Raw genomic sequence first — 18689 nt, 5'->3', positions numbered from 1 at the left:
TTAATGGCTGCAGGAGGGGGGGGGAGTGGTCATGGTGATGAAAATGGGTGGGTTGAAGGGGAAAATGCTAGGGATTCAGACAATAGGTAGTCTAGTGATGGTGAAGAAGTGGATCCGGCGGATAATGAGGGTGACTTAGATGAGAAAAGTGATTCAAATAATGGGGAGGATGAGGGACCTTCACACCCTCTTTTCAATGTAAAAGAAACATATGACCCCACATTTGAAATTGGCATGTTGTTTAGCAATAAAAAAGAATTTAAAACGGCCTTACAATCCCATGCAATCAAGACTAAAAGAACATTGAAATTTACGAAAAATGATAAAAGAATGATCTATGCTGAATGTGGGGATGTTGATTGTGAATGGAGGCTGCATGCAATTAAAGTAAAGGATGAGGAGACATTCCAAATCAATCTACTAAAATCTCACCACTCATGCCCACAAATTTTTGATGTGAAAAATATGAAGACAAATTAATTGAAGGATGGGTACTTTCAGAAATTTAAATTTGATCCAAAAAGAAATGTGAAACGGTTCAGAGAAGATGTAATAAATGAACTTAGGGTCAATGTGTCAAGACAGTAGGCTTATAGAGCCGAAAAAGCTACACCAAAAGGAGGAGAATCCATACTAAGGCAATCGAGGATTAAATTTAAGGGTTGAACTGCGGTGACCACTTAAAGATACGCATTGGAGAACCCTCGATGAAAAGGATCTGTTTTAGCCATATTCGTGATAGATCTTCTTAGTTATGTAGTTTGATGAGTACATGCTTAAAGTTAATCACACCAATGGAAAAGGCCCCTCGTAAGCCTAGCCGGAAAAAATAGGATCGGATTGCCTGCGTGCTAGGATAGCCGTGAGAGAATTTGCCGGCTAAAGTAAATTTCAGATGTTTCGCCAATCATTTTGTCTCCTCCATTCAGAAATTTATTACGCAATTTCCTCAGTAAAGACATGGTCTGTCAAAATAGTTCTATGACTCTGATAATATTTTCTTTGCTGCCCATGGGGAAAGTGGCTCGATCTTCTCCTAGGAGGGTCACCAATAAGGTGTGCTAGAAAAGAACGACGTCGATCTAGGGGTTCCGGCGGCTGAATGTTCTTTGTAGGCTTTGGAAGAGGTTGTGGGGCCATGGACTCTTTTTCACCACAATTTCTTATTATGATTGTCATTTAATTGTGAAATTATTAAAAAATATTAAAATTACTAATATGACCAAATTCGGATATTTGGATACAATAGACAACAACTCCTACTCGGGGTGTAAACAAGTCGAGCTTGACCTTTTTTGGCCAGCTCGAGCTCGATCTGACGAGCTAGAGCTGATTTTTTTTTTTTATTATTATTAGATTAAATCATAGAAAACTCCATATTTTTACATAAATTTATAATTAATAAAATAGACTGCATAATGTATACTATGTTATAAATATACCAAAATATAGTATGAAATTTTAATTTATTGTTATAAATATAAACTACTAACCAGTTTAAGTAGTAATATAATTAGTAAAATACACAAAAAAAATTCATACTGAATAATTTAAAATTTGTAAAAGAGTATCAATTATCTGGAATAATGCAATTGAAATATATAAAAATATTTTATAGTTGAGATTAATATTTTCACAATCTGCAATAAATTTATATATTTATAAATGTTAGTATTACTTTGATGTAACTATCATTTTACATTGTTGAACAACATGGGTTAATCAGGCCATCAAAATTCAGATTAGACGTTTATATATGATCAAACTTATAGAAAAATATATTTGGTAATTTTTTTTGACTTATTGGATATACAGATGTCGAGATATCATACTAGAAATATAAAAATAATCATTCAAAATGGTGTATCGTCAAATCAGGCCATGTGATTTTAAATCATACCGTCATATATGATCTAATGGATACAGTGTTATATATATTTAAATTTGGTATGAATTGCGTGCTCGGATTTTAAGATATCCTAATTGTTGATTAAACTTTTTGATATCATTATATATATGATAAAATAATAATTAAAATTGTTCAACCGTCACTATTATTATTACTATATCATTATTTTTAGATTAATTCATAGGAATCACTAAATTTCAACATTAATTTATAAGTAATAAATATATTGCATAATGTGTATGTATGATATAAATATAAAAACTCAGAAATAGATAAAAAAAATCATAAGTTAATTACTTGTCAATTTAAAAAAAGTATAACATAAAGTTTATATATGTAAATAATAATAATTTTAACTATAAAAAATATTATAATTTACTAAGTTGTTGATTAAATTTATTTTTGTATAAAGATTAAATGTATAAATAAAAGTACCATAATTTATTATTATTCAAAATAAAATGTATGGTATTAATTATTAATTATAATATATGGTCAATTTTGAGTATAAAATTGATAAAGTATTTATATATAAAAATTTTATATATAAAAAAATAGAAAAAGCTCGTGAGCCGGATGAATAGAGATAATTGTACACAATAAATATAATATAACCAACAATTCATATGTGCTTCTTAAAAGAAATTGATAAATATATATGCTTACACCAAAAATTAAATATTTTTTAAAAAATGAATAAATATAAATATTTTATCATATCTTTTTAAAGAAAATATATTGAAAAAAATCTAATTACTCATTTTTATTTAAAAGAATAAATAGTTAATAACTTTATTTTATTACCAAATTAGTAAAATTTTTGCAGAAATTGTTTTGTGTATTTTTTTTTACTGATTCACTACTTAACTTTGAGCCTGTAAAATATAACAAAATTCAAACTATTTAATTGACTAGTTATATATTATTTTATTATAATTAAAAGATATTTTTTGATATTAAGAATATTTTAATTAAACTTAAAATGCAAAATTGTTAGAAAAAAAATTCTTTGAACTATATATACAATATAAGACCAATATTGTCCACAAATTTAATTATAGAGGTAAGCGTTACATTTGTTAGTTTATGGGGTAAATATTAATAGTTCAGGAGTAAAGTATATTTTACCCTAAATATTATTAATTTCTTTCATACTTTTAATTTTTATTCATTACATGTATTCATCAAAATAAATCATATTCTAACCAATAGGTTATTGGATTTTTTAAAAAAACTCTTTTAGATAATCATATTAATTGATTGAAGAAAATTGTAACAATTAGACAAATCCCCCATTGTCATAAATGATTGTCCAACTTTGACTCCTTTAATTACAGAACGTACAAAAATAATGATAATTCAATAATAAATTTTATGGTAAAATATATTTTGTCCTCCTAAATTATTTAGGGCAATATTATTTATAAATTTAATTTTGTAGATAAATGTTATATTTATTAGTTCATGGGAGTAAATATTATATAAAAAGTAGTTAGAAGGGCACAGTCATTTTACCCTGAATTTTAAGCTTCTTTCCCCATAAACTTTGTAATAATAGTATTATAAATTGACGGCACAACATATTGTAGCCAACGACAAGCCATGGAAATCTTAGCATTCTCCAACATCATCCCCGCCACCGCACTTGCATCCATGCCATGTGGTGGAGCCACCACTTTCCGGCGTCCAAAACCCATCTCCGCCGCTGCTAATGCTAAACAGCCACCATCACGATCGCGCCACCAAAAACTTACCCACCAAATGCCACCAGAAAAAGTTGAAGTCTTCAAGTCACTTGAATCATGGGCCTCCAGATTTGTATTACCACTCGTCAAGCCGGTGGATAAATGCTGGCAGCCTAGCGAGTTTCTGCCGAACCCCGCCAAACCTGCCGACGACTTCATGGACGAAGTTAAGGCCCTACGTGATCGGACAATCGGGCTCCCTGACGAGTATTTTGTGGTATTGGTGGGGGATATGATCACCGAGGAAGCACTACCGACTTATCAATCTATGATAAATACATGTGATGGGGTCCGGGAAGAGAGTGGGGCAAGTCCGTGCCAGTGGGCTGCTTGGGTTCGGTCTTGGGCTGCCGAGGAAAATAGGCATGGTGATTTGCTTAGAACATATCTTTATCTCTCTGGCCGGGTTGATATGTTGATGGTTGAGAGGACAACACAACACCTAATTAGAGCTGGAGCGGTGAGGAGATATTTGTTTTCTTTTTTCTTTTCAATTCTCACTTTTATTAACTTGAAACATGTGAATATTTCCGTCTGAAATATTTCATAATCTTTTCATGCCCTCATTATTTTTTGGGATAATTACACTCCCCTCTCCTAGAGTTTGGTGAATTACACGTAAACTCACTGTGATTTGAGAAATTTCATCTAGCTAGCAACCTTGAGTTTTGCTTCTATTTAACAAATATATTCCTTCATTAGTCAAAATTCATTGAACTTACTTATGTTAACAAACTTCAGAGGTGTTAAAAGTAATTTTTCAAATCATAGGGGGTCTACATATAATTACACCAAGTTTCAGAGGAGGAGAGTGTAATTATCCCCTATTTTTTGTACAAACATAAGTAGGTTTAATGCAATTTACCCTATATGATATTGCAAGTGAGTAGATTATCTCCCTATGATAAAAAGATAACAATTTACCCCTCGTGCTTTATAAAATGAAGTTATTTACCATCCTGTCTAAGGAGGTAAATTGTTTCATTTTAAAAGACAAAGGAAAGGTAAAAATTGTTGTATTTTAAAAAATATAAGGTGATAAATTTTTTTTTTTCATAAAAAATAGTTTACTCATTTATAATATCACACAAACTTGTTTTTCTCACCGTAAGTATATTTTAATTCTTACATAGAACATAATATATTATTGAGGATTAACTCTTCACAGGACATTGGGTTGGACAACAATCCTTACTTAACGTTCGTGTATACATCATTCCAAGAGCGAGCTACATTTGTGTCTCATGGTAACACAGCTCGACTAGCAAAGAAGGCTGGGGATCCAATTCTTGCAAGCATATGTGGGACCATTGCGACTGACGAGAAGCGCCACGAGAATGCATACGTAAGAATTGTTGAAAAGCTACTCGAGGTTGACCCAAATGATACCATGTTAGCCATAGGTAACATGATGAGGAAGAGAATCACAATGCCAGGTCACCTAATGTGCGATGGTCAGGACCCTATCCTTTTCCAGCATTTCTCAGTCGTGGCTGAACAGATTGGGGTTTACACGATTGACGATTACATGGAAATCCTGGAGTTCTTAATCGGACGATGGAGGCTAGAGAAACTCGATGGGCTAAAAGGGGATGGGAGGCGCGAACAAGAATACGTGTGCAGTCTACCAACTAGGATGAGGAAACTGCAAGAGCAAGCAGTTGAACGAGGTAGGAAAATGGAGCCACATGAGCAAAAATTTAGTTGGATCTTTAACAGAGAAGTTACTATTCAGGTTTAAATGCAACAGGCTCATTGTGAATGTATAAATAGGTAAAACTTGAAATTCTAACCCGAACCAAGTTTGGCCGAACTAAATTAATCATAGAGCAAGTTGAGTAAACCACTCCCCTAAACAAAAGAGAAAGGCAGTTGAGTAACTCTCTGACGCAAGGGACAGAACTGTATATCAAGAAATTAAAGGATGCTATATAACATTAAGTACATTGGTATATATATATAATGGATGGGGTTAGTTTGTTTCCAGGCTATGTATACCATTTCTTTTTAGTAATATATCGATTCAATTAATACATTAATATGATTAAAATTAATAAATGAATAAAACAAATAAATAACTCATATAAATATTCAATGAGACAAATACTCACATTATACGAAAAAAAAAAACCCACAAATTCAGTTGAACTAGAAGCCACATCTCGATTTTTTCTATAAAATCTTAGTCTTAAACTCAACCACAGGACTAAGGCATTATTGATTGGCTATACCATTTCTTTTCTTGTCAAAACTCTTAGAGGCTGTTTGGTTGTGTTTTCATTTTCATTTTCAGTTTTCAACAATTGGAAATGTGTAGAAAAAAGTTTTCCTAAGCATGGAAGAAATTATCTACTCAGAAAGCATGGAAGAAAAAAGTTTTCCTAAGCATGTGTTTATTTTTTGAAACACAAGAATGAAGTTTTTGTCACATTTAAAAGGTTCAAAACACATATTGAGAAAGAAACTAATTTTTAACTGAAACCTCTAACGATCGATAGAGGTGGCGAGTTTACTTCTATGAATTCAAAGCCTTTTTGTGAAAAACATGGAATTTGACATGCTATGACTGTTCCAAATATACCACACGAAAATGACGTTGCAGAAAGAAAGAATAGAACAATTCAAAAAATATGGCGAGAATGATGTCGAAAAGTATTTCTTTACTAACTACACCAGTTAAAGTGCACAACGTATAATATGATTATTCCTTTTGTACTTATTTTGTCATGGTCCGTAATTTGAAAGAGCATAAGCTATATGCTCTATTTAGTGGGTGTTTAGCTAAGTTTATAAGCTAATCGAAACATCTTAAAAGATGTTTGAGAGTTTACAAGCTCTAAAAAATTGTGTTGTATTTTTTTTAAATAGTTTATAAAATCTCAAAATAAGATGTTTTTGAACTTATAATCTCTTTAAAAAAAATTAACTTCTCAAAATAAAATATTTTTGATCTTATAATCTCTTCAAAAAAAAGTTAACTTCTTTTAACTTTTTCAAAACATCTATAAGCTCTATAAATTAATATGTTATGAAACAAAAAAATCCTTATTCCCACACAAACACACTCTCTCTCCTCTCTCTCTCTCACTCACACACATACACATTCTCTCTTTCTCTCTATAATTTAAAATATTTTATTGCTATTTATTCTTTTGCATTTAGAAAAAATACTTCATTATTTAATAGTAATATAGTTAAATATAAAAAAAATTGCTATTTATATTATATTTACCGAAAAACACAAATTCAAGATATTATAAACGACTAAAAATAGTTATTGATAAAGGAAATATGAATTATATATCTATATTAATATTCGACTAGCAAAAATATAAGAAATACTTTTATATTTTTTGAAGAAATTATCTATGGACTTTTTATTTAGAGTTAAACTAATGTGAACTACTTATGAAAGTATTTTAAAAATACTTAAATACAAAATATGTTAAGAAATAACAACTTATTTCAGCAATAAAAGACCTTATAATGCCAAACACCCTAACATTTTATAAGTTTTAACATCTTATTTTATCGAAACGATTTTAAATTTTATTTTTAAAATAGAATCCAATATTTTATAATCTCGTAAAATATCTTATAAAATGCAGGAGCATATAAAATATTTTAATAAATTTAATCAAACAATCATTCCGACATTATGTTAAATGAGATCACATGAAGTTAGGTGCTACTAATAATGACTTGAAAAACCCCTACTAAAAGAGGGAAATGCTGAGAACAACTTTTTGCAAGGGAAAGGTGGTCAGGTCCTCAACTGCACATTGCATTTTGGGAAAAATGGAATTTTGGTGTTGTATGTTAGGAAGTGCATGGGATATTTTTAAGTCTTGTCTGAATATATTTTTATAATTTTAAATTTTTTAATATTTTTAATTTATTTCCGAATCGAATTAGATGAAAATTGTATTTGATTTGCACATAACTCAATTAAATTTCAAATTCCTACGGAAAAGGACTAAAATTAAAAATTTAAAAGATATATGACTAAATTATAAAAATTAATTCGCGCAGGGCCAAAAAAGTCATTCCAATAAGAGGATGTTTGGCTAAGTTTGTAAGCTTCTCAGAACATTTTAAAAAAATATTTGAGAGCTTATAAACTCTTAATATTTGTTTGGTTTATTTTTTTTTAAAGAGTTTATATGAGGGTAAATTATATTTTTGGTCCCAAAAGTGGACTCGGTTCCAATTTTAGTCCATACTAAGGGCAATTCGCACATTTGGTCCCGTAAGTGGATTTTTTTTTCAATTTCAATCCCGGTTAGGGATTTCCGTTAAAACTTAACGGCAGCTGCTGAAATCCGTTAGGTGCTGTTAAATATGGAAGGAAAGCATGTAGAATTGGAGGGAAAGCATGGAGAATTGGAGGAAAAATCAACAATTTGGTGGAAATTACACTATACCCAAGTAACGATTACAGATATTTATCGGGCACATGCTCGGTTAAAATGATACCCACCATTGACAGGCCAAGTATAGCTTGATCTTTATTTTGTGTTGTTGACGATGCTCCCACACTCATTTTATACCATATGATGAGTCACTATAGAGTTCAATGAGTACTCAACAAGTTCCAATATTGGCCAGATATTATTTATTTCATAGTTATATTTTGCAAAAACTATAATTTTAATCATGTAACTTAGGAAGACTGACATTTTTTATCATAATTTGGGTCTGCAATTTTTTTAATTTTTATAATTTTAGTCCTTTTTCAGCCAAATTTATAGGAAAATCGTATGCGACTTACACATGATTTTAATATTAGTCCTGTAAATCAATTTGTATAGTCAAAAATGCCAACTCCCAAAAATTATATAATTAAACATGCCAACTTCTCCTAATTAAAGACTAAAATTGCAATTTTATTGGATCATGTGCCGGCCACATGTAATTTTCTGACCAAACTGACTTTACAATGACGAATTGACAAAACTATAAAGTTACAAGACTAAATTTCAAAGATCAATTCGTATAGTATCAAAAAATACCACCTCCATAAACTACACGACTAAAATTACATTTTTTTTCCTATATTTTATATGCATGTGACTTTGTAAATGATCTTAATATCCCAAATAATTTTTCGATGAAGCATTATAAAATAATTGAAGTGGATCATTTTAAGCAGTCACTAAGCCAAAGGTTGAGTGGTTGGTAGGGCATGCTAAGGTAGCATTAAATAAACAACCATCGTAGGTGTCTTGAACGGCAACTACACCATCCTATACGTAGGTAGTAAATGTAATGGAGGGCGTTTGGTGATTATCATATTAGCCTTCGCTTGATATGATCTTTCTACGAGTCATTAATACGTATATGATTCATTTCATTACTTTTATTATTTTTTTATTATTTGGTATTTAATTCTACACTCACACAAGGTTGGCCTCAGTAAGTGGTTTGAACTAACCTTTCTCCTGTCCTGAATGACATTCTTTCATCATGAATAAAAGTTTCCTTGATTTCAAAAGAAGAACAAAAAAAAAAAAAAGAAATATTGACTCTAAAATCACAAAAAGTGTAACGTGTGGGACGTAAATTACAATTTTTGGCTTGAGAGATCATTAAAATGAAAACCTAACTTTTGAATTGTTAGCTTGCTTCATCAAATGACTACTTATCTTTGATTGGTCACAAATGTACTAAAATAATTAATAGTTTAACAATATTTTCTATTTCGAACTTTTCGATGATAACAATATAAATTGAGGGTTAAATCCATTTTGACCCCCTGTAATATGTAAAAATATTAAAAATTCCCGTATGAAATTTTTAATATAAAAAATCACCCCTATGTTACGAATAAATACCGACCCTGGTCAATTTGAACCTATTTTTTTAGAAATAATGACTAAAATACCCCTTCTAGTCAACTGGTCAAGCTAGGCCTATTAATATATAATTTAATACTATTAAAATATATTTATAATATATAAAAATATAGTTTATAAAAAAGATAAAATAATAATTATAAACCCCGCCACCCCCCACCCCGTCTTCTCCCCCCACCCACCCCCACCCTTCTCGTGCCCTCCCTGCGCAGAAAATGGGCGACGACCGTGAAAGGGCATGTGAGTGAAGGACAAAAGTATAAGAAAAAAAAAAGGTACTTTCATATAAAAATCGCAGTCAAAACGCGTGTGACTCAAATTTTATACGAAGGGGTTTTTTTGAACTTTATTTTATATCACAGGAAGTATTTGATACTTTAATTTTTATAGGAAATTTTTTTAACATTCCTATCATCACATGGGGGGTCTCTGAATTTTTCCCTATAAATTGATGACATAACTTTAGTTGTAGCATCAGGTCAATAGCCATGAAAACTTTACTATTCTCCACCACCATCATCCCACTTGCATGCGGTGGAGCCACCACTTTTCGACGTCCACAATCCATCTCCGCCATCTCAAAACAACCGGTGTCAACACTGCATCAACGTAGAATTACCCATCCAATGCCACCAGAAAAACTAGAAGTGTTCAAGTCACTGGAATCATGGGCCTCCGATTATGTACTGCCACTCCTCAAGCCCGTGAACAAATGCTGGCAGCCGAGTGACTTTCTCCCTGATCCCACCCAGCCTACTGACGACTTCATGGATGAAGTTCGGATGTTGCGCGAGCGTACGATGGGGCTTCCGGATGAATATTTTGTAGTATTGGTGGGGGATATGATTACTGAAGAAGCACTACCTACATATCAATCTACAATAAATGCATGTGATGGGATTCGAGATGAGAGTGGAGCAAGCCGGAGCCCATGGGCTACTTGGCTGCGATCTTGGACTGCAGAGGAAAATAGGCATGGAGATTTGCTTAGGACGTATCTTTATCTTTCGGGCCGGGTTGATATGTCGATGATTGAGAAGACAATACATCAATTGATTGGAGCTGGAATGGTAAGACACTGTTTATTCTTACTTTCATTCTCAATTTTCACTTTCATATTTTCAAATTGAGCACATTATCTCCTTATAAAGATAATATAGCAATTTACCCTCCTGTACTTTTTAAAATGAAGCAATCATTCTAAAAAGTATAGTGAGGTAAATTGTTGTATTTTAAAAAATACAGAGAGATAAATCGCTATTTGTTTTTTCATAAGAGAATAATTTACTCATTTGTGATATCACAAGAGGATTACTTGCATTTTTTCCTTTTTTTTTTTTTATCTCAAATGCCACCAGTTGAAATATTGTAATAGTTTTTGTGTGGATTGTAACTAATTTTTTTTTTATCACAAATCCCACCAGTTGAAATATTGTAATAGGTTTTATGTTATATATATATATATATATATATATATATATATATATGATATGCATATAAATATGGATATGTAAAGCTGTGTATATTGCATATACAATCACATATAAGTATAAAAATACATCTATATATGATTCAAATAGCAATTTATATATATTTTTTAAAATAAAAATGTTTCATTATTTGGTTCTTACGGCTCCCAAGTTTGAAAAGTTGTGGTATGGAGTGTTGACGCGGCTTGTTACTTGATCGATCCCCATGCATAAAATATTAACTTTATATGAAATTCATAATTTTCTTTTTAAAATGCATCTTGCTAGGATATGGGCCCTTAGGGCATTATAGACTGGACATTATATATCTTGTGCTATAGAGGGGCAAATATTTTTTAGTCCCATAAAATAAAGACATAATTTTTTTTGGTACCGCAACAATTATGGCAGGTGATATTTTTAGTCCCATGAAACTCAAAATCTCGCCTTTTTAGTCTAAAAATGTATGATTTTGGGACATTTTCGTCCCAAAATTCCAACAACCAACACTACAAGAAAATGACTCAATAGATATAAAAAAAAATTGATACTAAAATCAGTGTCGAGCTAATTAGTAAATAAAACTTTCGTTGTTAATTAAATTATTTAGCATATAGTTTAAACAATTTGTTGTTAAATTTGTTAGTAAGTAAATTTTCGTTGCTAAATACACTATCAAATAAATTTTTTGTATTAAATAATATAGAGTAGCAATGAGAATTTTACTTGTTAATCAGCTCGGAGCTAATTTCTTATCATTGCTATTGAACTATTTTCTTATAGTGCAAGAGATCGTGATTTCGAGTAGTGTGGATATAGGTATATATCTAGTCTATTTTTAATAGCACGTAGTCTATTTCTTTGTTTACTTTGAATTTATTGATTGGTTTAGAAATTATGCATTGCTTACGTGAATATTAATAATAATAATATGTTAGTTAATTTAAAATTAAATAGCAATTTATTTTTTAAAAAAAGTAAATAAATCTTTTACCTCTCACCATAATATTTATTCTAGGGGCTTGCTAATTTAAGTATTCATACTAATTAAGTACATTTTTTAACTTTTATATCCTTGATTCTAAAGAAATGTCTATGTTAAGTTGACATTTTTTTCTTTAACTATTATCCAATTTGCAAGTTCCTATCTTCATTTTTTTGTGTTTTTTGTTTAACTTATATATTACTATTTTTTAGAGATTAATTTACCCATTTACAATATTATAGAGGGTTTTTTGCGTTTTTCCTATTAAATAAATATATACACATCATGTGTATAATTCTTTGAAAATAAAACAAATGATATGGACATGTAGTAGAAGATATTTTGTTGTCCATGAAATATCAACTTCATTTATTGATATGCATCAACCATCCATAGGATGTCGGGTGGGACAACAATCCTTATCTAACGTTCGTCTACACATCATTCCAAGAGCGAGCCACCTTTATTGCTCATGGTAATACAGCTCGACTAGCGAAGGAGGGAGGGGATCCGGTTCTTGCAAGGATATGTGGGACGATTGCGGCCGACGAGAAGCGCCATGAGCATGCATATGTGAGAATCATCAAGAAGCTACTCGAGATCGATCCAAATGAAACCATGCTAGCCATAAGTAAAATGATGAGAAAGAGAGTCATAATGCCAAGTCACCTAATGTGCGATGGTCGGGACCCTCATCTTTTCCAACATTTCTCATCCGTGACCGAACGGATTGGGGTTTACACGGCTATTGATTATATCGAAATCTTGGAGTTCTTGATCGAAGAGTGGAATTTGGAGAAGCTCGAGGGGCTAAAAGGCGACGGGAGGCATGCGCAAGAACATGTCTGCGATATACCGACTAGGATGAGGAAAGTGCTGGAGCAAGCGGTTGAACGAGTTGGGAAAATGGAGGCTAAAGGCCAAAACTTCAGTTGGATCTTTAACAGAGAAGTTACTATGTAGGGTTAAATATAACAATTCTCTGTGTGAAAATATAAAGTTAAAAGGGTTTTCTTAAATAAAGAAAAGACAATGTGCGCGACCCCCTGTTGCATAAGGTAGTGATTTTTAGTCTTTTTAACTAATATTATGATTTAATGTTAGACTTCTGTGTAACATATGTTTATATAAGATTATCAAAAATAAAAACAAGCTTTTTTTAAATATGTCAAGTGAAATTATTTTATATTAAAAAAGAAAAAAAGAAAAGAAGCATTCCGCCTCTTGGAGGCAAAATGCTTATCTTGAACATTTCAAAAACAGAGGCTTTATGAGGAGAAAATAATAAACTTCAGCACATTTAGGATCTGAATTAATGATCTAACAAGTGCAATATATTTGTTGTTTGATTGGTGTATTATTTAGAAAAATAATTAATTACATGATAAGTATATCATATTTACTCTATAGTTAGTTAAGTTAGAACGAGATTGATTTAATTAAAAAAAAATTGACATCAACAAATACTAACTAACTACAATAGCTGCAATGGGTGGAGGACATCTATGAACTACCTACAATGGGATTTGTATCGGTAGATTTTTTAATGGGTGGAAAACATCCAAATTCGAACCCGCTACAATAGCTCATACCCAAATACAGACTCAATAGTTTTTATTAGGTATAGGCCCGAATTCATACTTTTTGGAATAAGTAACAACTATTAATATTTATTGCGTTCAGCTCCGAATTGAATGATGCCCGCCCATTCACATGTTTATGTACATATTACTCGAAAACTTAAAGACTCAAGCTAGATAACCAAAAGTTTGGAAATTCTGACTCGGACTCGATTCGACCAAATATGAACTAATCATATGGTAAGTGTAATACACTTACCGTATAATAGGTGTACAGTTCAGAGCAGGTAACCAATCACATAACAAATGTGATACACTTGCTTTATGATTGATTTAGTTTGGTCAAATCTGATTCGGGTATGAATTATTTTGAAATATGAAAAACCTGACAATGTATTATGGCACCAAATCTACCCACAAAAACCAAAAAATTAGGAGAGAGAAAAGACGAAGAAGAAGATGATGAACTGTAAAAGAAAGAGGGGAATTTTATAAAAATTGAAACAGATCTGATACCAACTCCTCTGTACATCTCCTCAAACTAGAATTCTCACTAAGTACAACACTCTGTTCTCTAAATTTACACCTACTGTCAATACTAATTACACTAATATTTTCACTCTCTCTCACTGTTATCCACCTCTCTCCCCATTCCCATCTCTCCCTCCCTGAATTCATCGACAACTCCTTCACCCTCTGCGCTGCACAATCCAACAAATCTTGATGCCTCACCTCATTTATACCTTGTGAAAATTCTTCCTCAATTGAGCTCCAAATCCCCTGATCAAGAATACTCGTCGGCGAGCCTGTGCTGTTCATGATCATTTTCACATGGGAAGATTGAAATTCCTGGAGAAAACGATGTCCGAGGAGCTGTTTAGCTGTCCATCTCTCTCTTGGATCAACCCTCAAACACTTGCTCAAGAAATCCCTTGCTATATCGGACAAGAACGTTGGAATCCTAGGCGTCTCGCCCGAAAATGCAATCCGGTGAAGTGTGGACGGTTCGTTAGGCCACGGGGACTTCCCGGTGGACATCTCAATTATCGTGCAGCCCAGAGCCCAGATGTCAGCCGGGAAGCTTTGCTCCTCTCCACGTGCGACTTCCGGCGCCATGAACATCGGCGTGCCACCGATGGATGCCTCGTCGGCTGCCTTGGCACAGCCAAAATCAGCGATCTTGACATCTTCTTGGCTCAATAGTATGTTGCTCCCTTTAACATCGCAATGCACTATTCCCCTTGAGTGCAAGTACTCTAGTCCCTTTAGTACACGACTCGTGTAGTAACCGATTGTTGATTCGTCTAAGCGGCCACCCTGCCGGCGAATTTCATCAACAAGCGTGCCGTCGGGCGCATACTCAATCATAAGATTGAACAGAGCCTTGCCATTCTCTACGCTAACGCCGCACCCCTTGTAACCAATAATATGAGGGGAATTCAAAGACGAAAGAATTCTCTGCTCACTCCGTAAAGACTTTGACTGCGATAGCTCGGCTGATTTCACCGCGAAGGTATCGCCGTTCCGGCGGCAGACAGCGGTCGACACGGTGGCGGAGGCTCCCTGGCCTATGGTGTGGCCTCTAGTCCAGTCCATTTGGTGTGTTTTGTGTGTGTTTTTGACACGTTGTAAGTTTGGTTTGGAGCAACATATATATATAAGTACGGAATGATGAGAATTATAAGGTGGCAATTTGGGATTTATACAAATGTGAATATGTTGTCCAAATTAGTTGGGAACTGGTGAGTTGAAGGTTGCTTTAACGGGAACTTAAAACGTGGCGACATATTTATGGTTTATTGGCCAATGAGAGGCCAATGGGGTAGGCCGATGGGGGTCATTACATGGCCAGGTGGGCTGTCGACACGTGGCAACTTTCCGAACAAGGATGAAGAGTCGAGAAATATGATTACATGGACCATACCACATCAAAATTTAAATTAATTCAATCAATTTACAACACGTAACACTTCAAGAAAAGAAAAAACACTGTTTTTGTGATAGCATTAGTTTAATGGAAATTATATTTAATTTGTAGTTGCTAAATATCTCCAATCGCAAACATTTTATCCTAACCTTTTATGTTATTAAAAAATATAATTAGTAAATCCTTTTGAAAAAAGATCGTTGGCGAGAAATATTAAGAATATTAACAAATTTAAATTATACGCTCTCTATAGTTTAATTTATAAAATTTTAATTGACGACAAGTGCATAAATTTATTGTAAGTATGACCTGACTTAATTAGAATATTGATGTTCGTGAATATGAGGTCGGGAGTTGTAATTGCATTTATACATGGATATTAATTTATTTTAATAGTAGTTATTTATTTATTGTAATAGTAATTATTAATTAATATATATGATGTAATTATAATTAATTTACTAAAAAAAAATAAATTATCGGCACCGTATAATAATTGTATAGTGTAGGTAGGTGGATGGCTGAGATTGGATAATCGAAACTGGATGCGTGAATTTGTAATGAAGTGGGGAATGACTTTGAAGAATAAAGAAGGGAGGTGTGGTGGGTGACTGCTGAAGTGGGTTGAGCCAACCAACCGATGTTTGATTTTTATTTGAATTTTTGTACCTTTATTTGGTTCACACCTTTGAATTTTTTAAGGGTTCATTCCTCAACATTAATATCTCCTTCCCACATACATAGTCAATTTTTTTTAAAAGAAAGTCAAAGTTAAAATAGGTAACTTTGTTCAACTTGTATAGTTTAATTTAAGAATAATTACACTGTTATTTCGGAAATTTGGTGTAATTATATGTAAATTTATTTTAAATTGAGAAATTACATCTGATACTTCTGGCATTTGTTTTTTGCGTAATTATTTATAGACTCATCAGTTAGTTAAAAATCATAAAATTTACTGATATTAACAAACACGTTGAATGCAAATCTGTATTTACTCCAAGGTCACTTATTACTGGCATATTGCGAGTCAAATAAATCTTTTTTGATCAGACTATTTTTATATGGTATCTTCACACGATAATGCATGTGAAAAGGTATATATGTATTTTGGGGAAGCTAAATTTGGACCGTGCCAAGAATATTTGTTTTCATGATTGAATTATGAGGTGTGATTTTGGTCTTTTTCATGATCACCTTCTAGATGAAACACAAGCAAGGAACAATCATTTTTTTGAATCTTAAGACATAAACAATCCATCTCATCAACACTAAAATCGTGTGTTGTAGCAGCGCTTCCTAACTTTGAAAGGAAGAATAATTAACTGAGTTTCACTGAGGAAAATACGAGAAAACTAAAGGTTGTCACAATTCATTTTCTTCTAATCAATAAATCGGTTATATTTATTTTATAAATCTCAATTCTAATTATTATATATACAAATCAGTATATCAATTATCATCACGTAGTAATATTTAGGGTTAACGACATTTTATCATTCGAACTTTGATCGTTTTAACACTTTGTCATCTAAATTTTTTTTTTCGATGTCAACTTACTGTCTCAACTTTAGAATATTCTACAATTTGTCATTTATAACTGTCCCCTCCCCCCCACCCCCAAGTATTTTATCGTAAAATATCACATGCGGGACACATGTGATATTTAAAAGGTTATGTGATGTGATATTTTAATATACGCACAACATGTGATGTTTTTCCGACAGAAAAAAAAAAAGAACAAAAAACCTGTCATATATAGCAGAGTGCAAATTTTGCAAAGTTGAGATGATAAAATATAATTTACTCTAATATTTATAACTGACAAACAACTATTATTATAAAAATAAACCAACACCCATATATAAGCATGGGATTTAAATTCATAATATTATAATTGAGTTAATGCAATTTACCTGATACCGCAAACAAGTAAATTACCCCCTATGAAAAATAATAGCAATTTTTCCACAAAAAGGTAAATTGTTTCATTTTAAAAAACATAGAAGATAAATTGCTGTATTTTTAAAAATACAGAAAGTTACATTATATTTTTTTTATATATAAAATAATAATTTGCTCATTTATAATATCACAAAAAGTATACTTATAACTTATATTTGTGAAACGTTGGACTGTCGTAACTCCAAAGATGTATGTAGCTAGGAACGTCACTACACATGATTGGTGACTACTTATTAAGAAAGCTATTGAAAAGTGATGAGCTACTTTTGATGACTATGGATGACATGTGTCCCACTCATCACTACTTATCCAACTTAAGGGTAGGAGGGATATTGGGAATGATCCATTTTCTTGAGTTTTTTCTTTTTAATTTAAAAAAAAAAAAAGTTTGTGCCATGTCAAGTTTTCAATTAGTTATATTACCATACTTCAAGATGAAGCCTAACATCATTAGAAAACTTAGACAAGTAATTAAAGTTAGTTAAGTTAGCTAGTAAAAAATTATTTAAATAATAATAAGAAGAAGAGATAATTACACTGACACCCATAATTTATGATCTGTTTATACGAACGATCTTTATCATTTGTAGTAATTACAAGAATAGGCCTCGAAAGCTAAAAGAGAAGTGTGATTTTGTGTAATGATGTTGATTTTCTAGGGGTGTATGTGTGACTTTTTAAAAAATTAAGGGGGTTTGTGTAAATAAAATCGATGGTTTTCTAGTGGGTATGTATGTAATTTTCCATCACACGTGCAAAGAAAAAGTAGAAATTGTAGATATTTTTTTTTTATTTGAAGAGATAAACTGTTATTAATTGAAATAACTGGATTACAATCGTTTTCGTCAAATATCGATAATACCTAACAAAGACAATTATAACAATCATACCCTGATCAATAACATCATATCAATGGGATTTAAACAACACATATCATTACAGTGGGCAATACCTATTATGCAGTATAACAACATCCTACATGTAAAGCGTTGTGTACGAAACCACGACTCTAAGATCATGGGCCTCAATTTCGCCAACTAAACTAAGCCTCATTGGCTGAAATCATAAATATCTATACTAGAAAAAGACAAATTGATTTGAGTTGATACAAATTAGAGAATTAGGAGTTGATAGAAAGACAAAATAAAGAAGAATATGTTTGAAAGAGGTTTGGAGTAGAAGTCAAAAGGCATTCAAGAAAAGGGTTTCATAAGAAGTTGCAACTAATTTTACCAAAGTTTAATTGACAAACAC

At 32.0% G+C, this 18689-nt stretch overlaps 3 protein-coding genes across 4 annotated transcripts in view; 2 read left to right on the top strand and 1 right to left on the bottom strand.

Moving 5' to 3' along the window:
• Window positions 1-5637, top strand: part of LOC105178492 (stearoyl-[acyl-carrier-protein] 9-desaturase 6, chloroplastic) — a 6480-nt gene extending 843 nt beyond the window's left edge. The window contains exons 2-3 of one of the 2 annotated variants that reach the window (XM_011101975.2): window positions 3499-4114; window positions 4823-5637. In XM_011101975.2, coding sequence (XP_011100277.1) covers window positions 3512-4114; window positions 4823-5395 — 1176 coding nt within the window. In that variant the 5' untranslated portion in view covers window positions 3499-3511 and the 3' untranslated portion in view covers window positions 5396-5637. Of the gene's footprint in view, window positions 1-3424; window positions 4115-4822 lie in introns of those variants that run through there. The other variant, XM_011101974.2, reaches the window with a different exon arrangement.
• Window positions 9998-13118, top strand: LOC105178491 (stearoyl-[acyl-carrier-protein] 9-desaturase 6, chloroplastic-like). Its single transcript, XM_011101973.2, has 2 exons — window positions 9998-10579; window positions 12360-13118. Exons 1-2 carry the CDS (start codon window positions 9998-10000, stop codon window positions 12924-12926), a joined length of 1149 nt encoding a protein of 382 aa, XP_011100275.1. The 3' UTR covers window positions 12927-13118.
• On the bottom strand, window positions 14012-15227 carry LOC105178599 (mitogen-activated protein kinase kinase kinase ANP1). The gene has a single exon (XM_011102109.2). It carries the CDS (start codon window positions 15137-15139, stop codon window positions 14033-14035), a length of 1107 nt encoding a protein of 368 aa, XP_011100411.1. The 5' UTR covers window positions 15140-15227; the 3' UTR covers window positions 14012-14032.

Source organism: Sesamum indicum, linkage group LG16 (assembly GCF_000512975.1).
Source record: "Sesamum indicum cultivar Zhongzhi No. 13 linkage group LG16, S_indicum_v1.0, whole genome shotgun sequence".
Lineage (NCBI taxonomy): Eukaryota > Viridiplantae > Streptophyta > Magnoliopsida > Lamiales > Pedaliaceae > Sesamum > Sesamum indicum.
The sequence above is the reverse complement of the archived record's forward strand: the minus strand, read 5'-3'. Positions and strand labels throughout refer to the sequence as shown.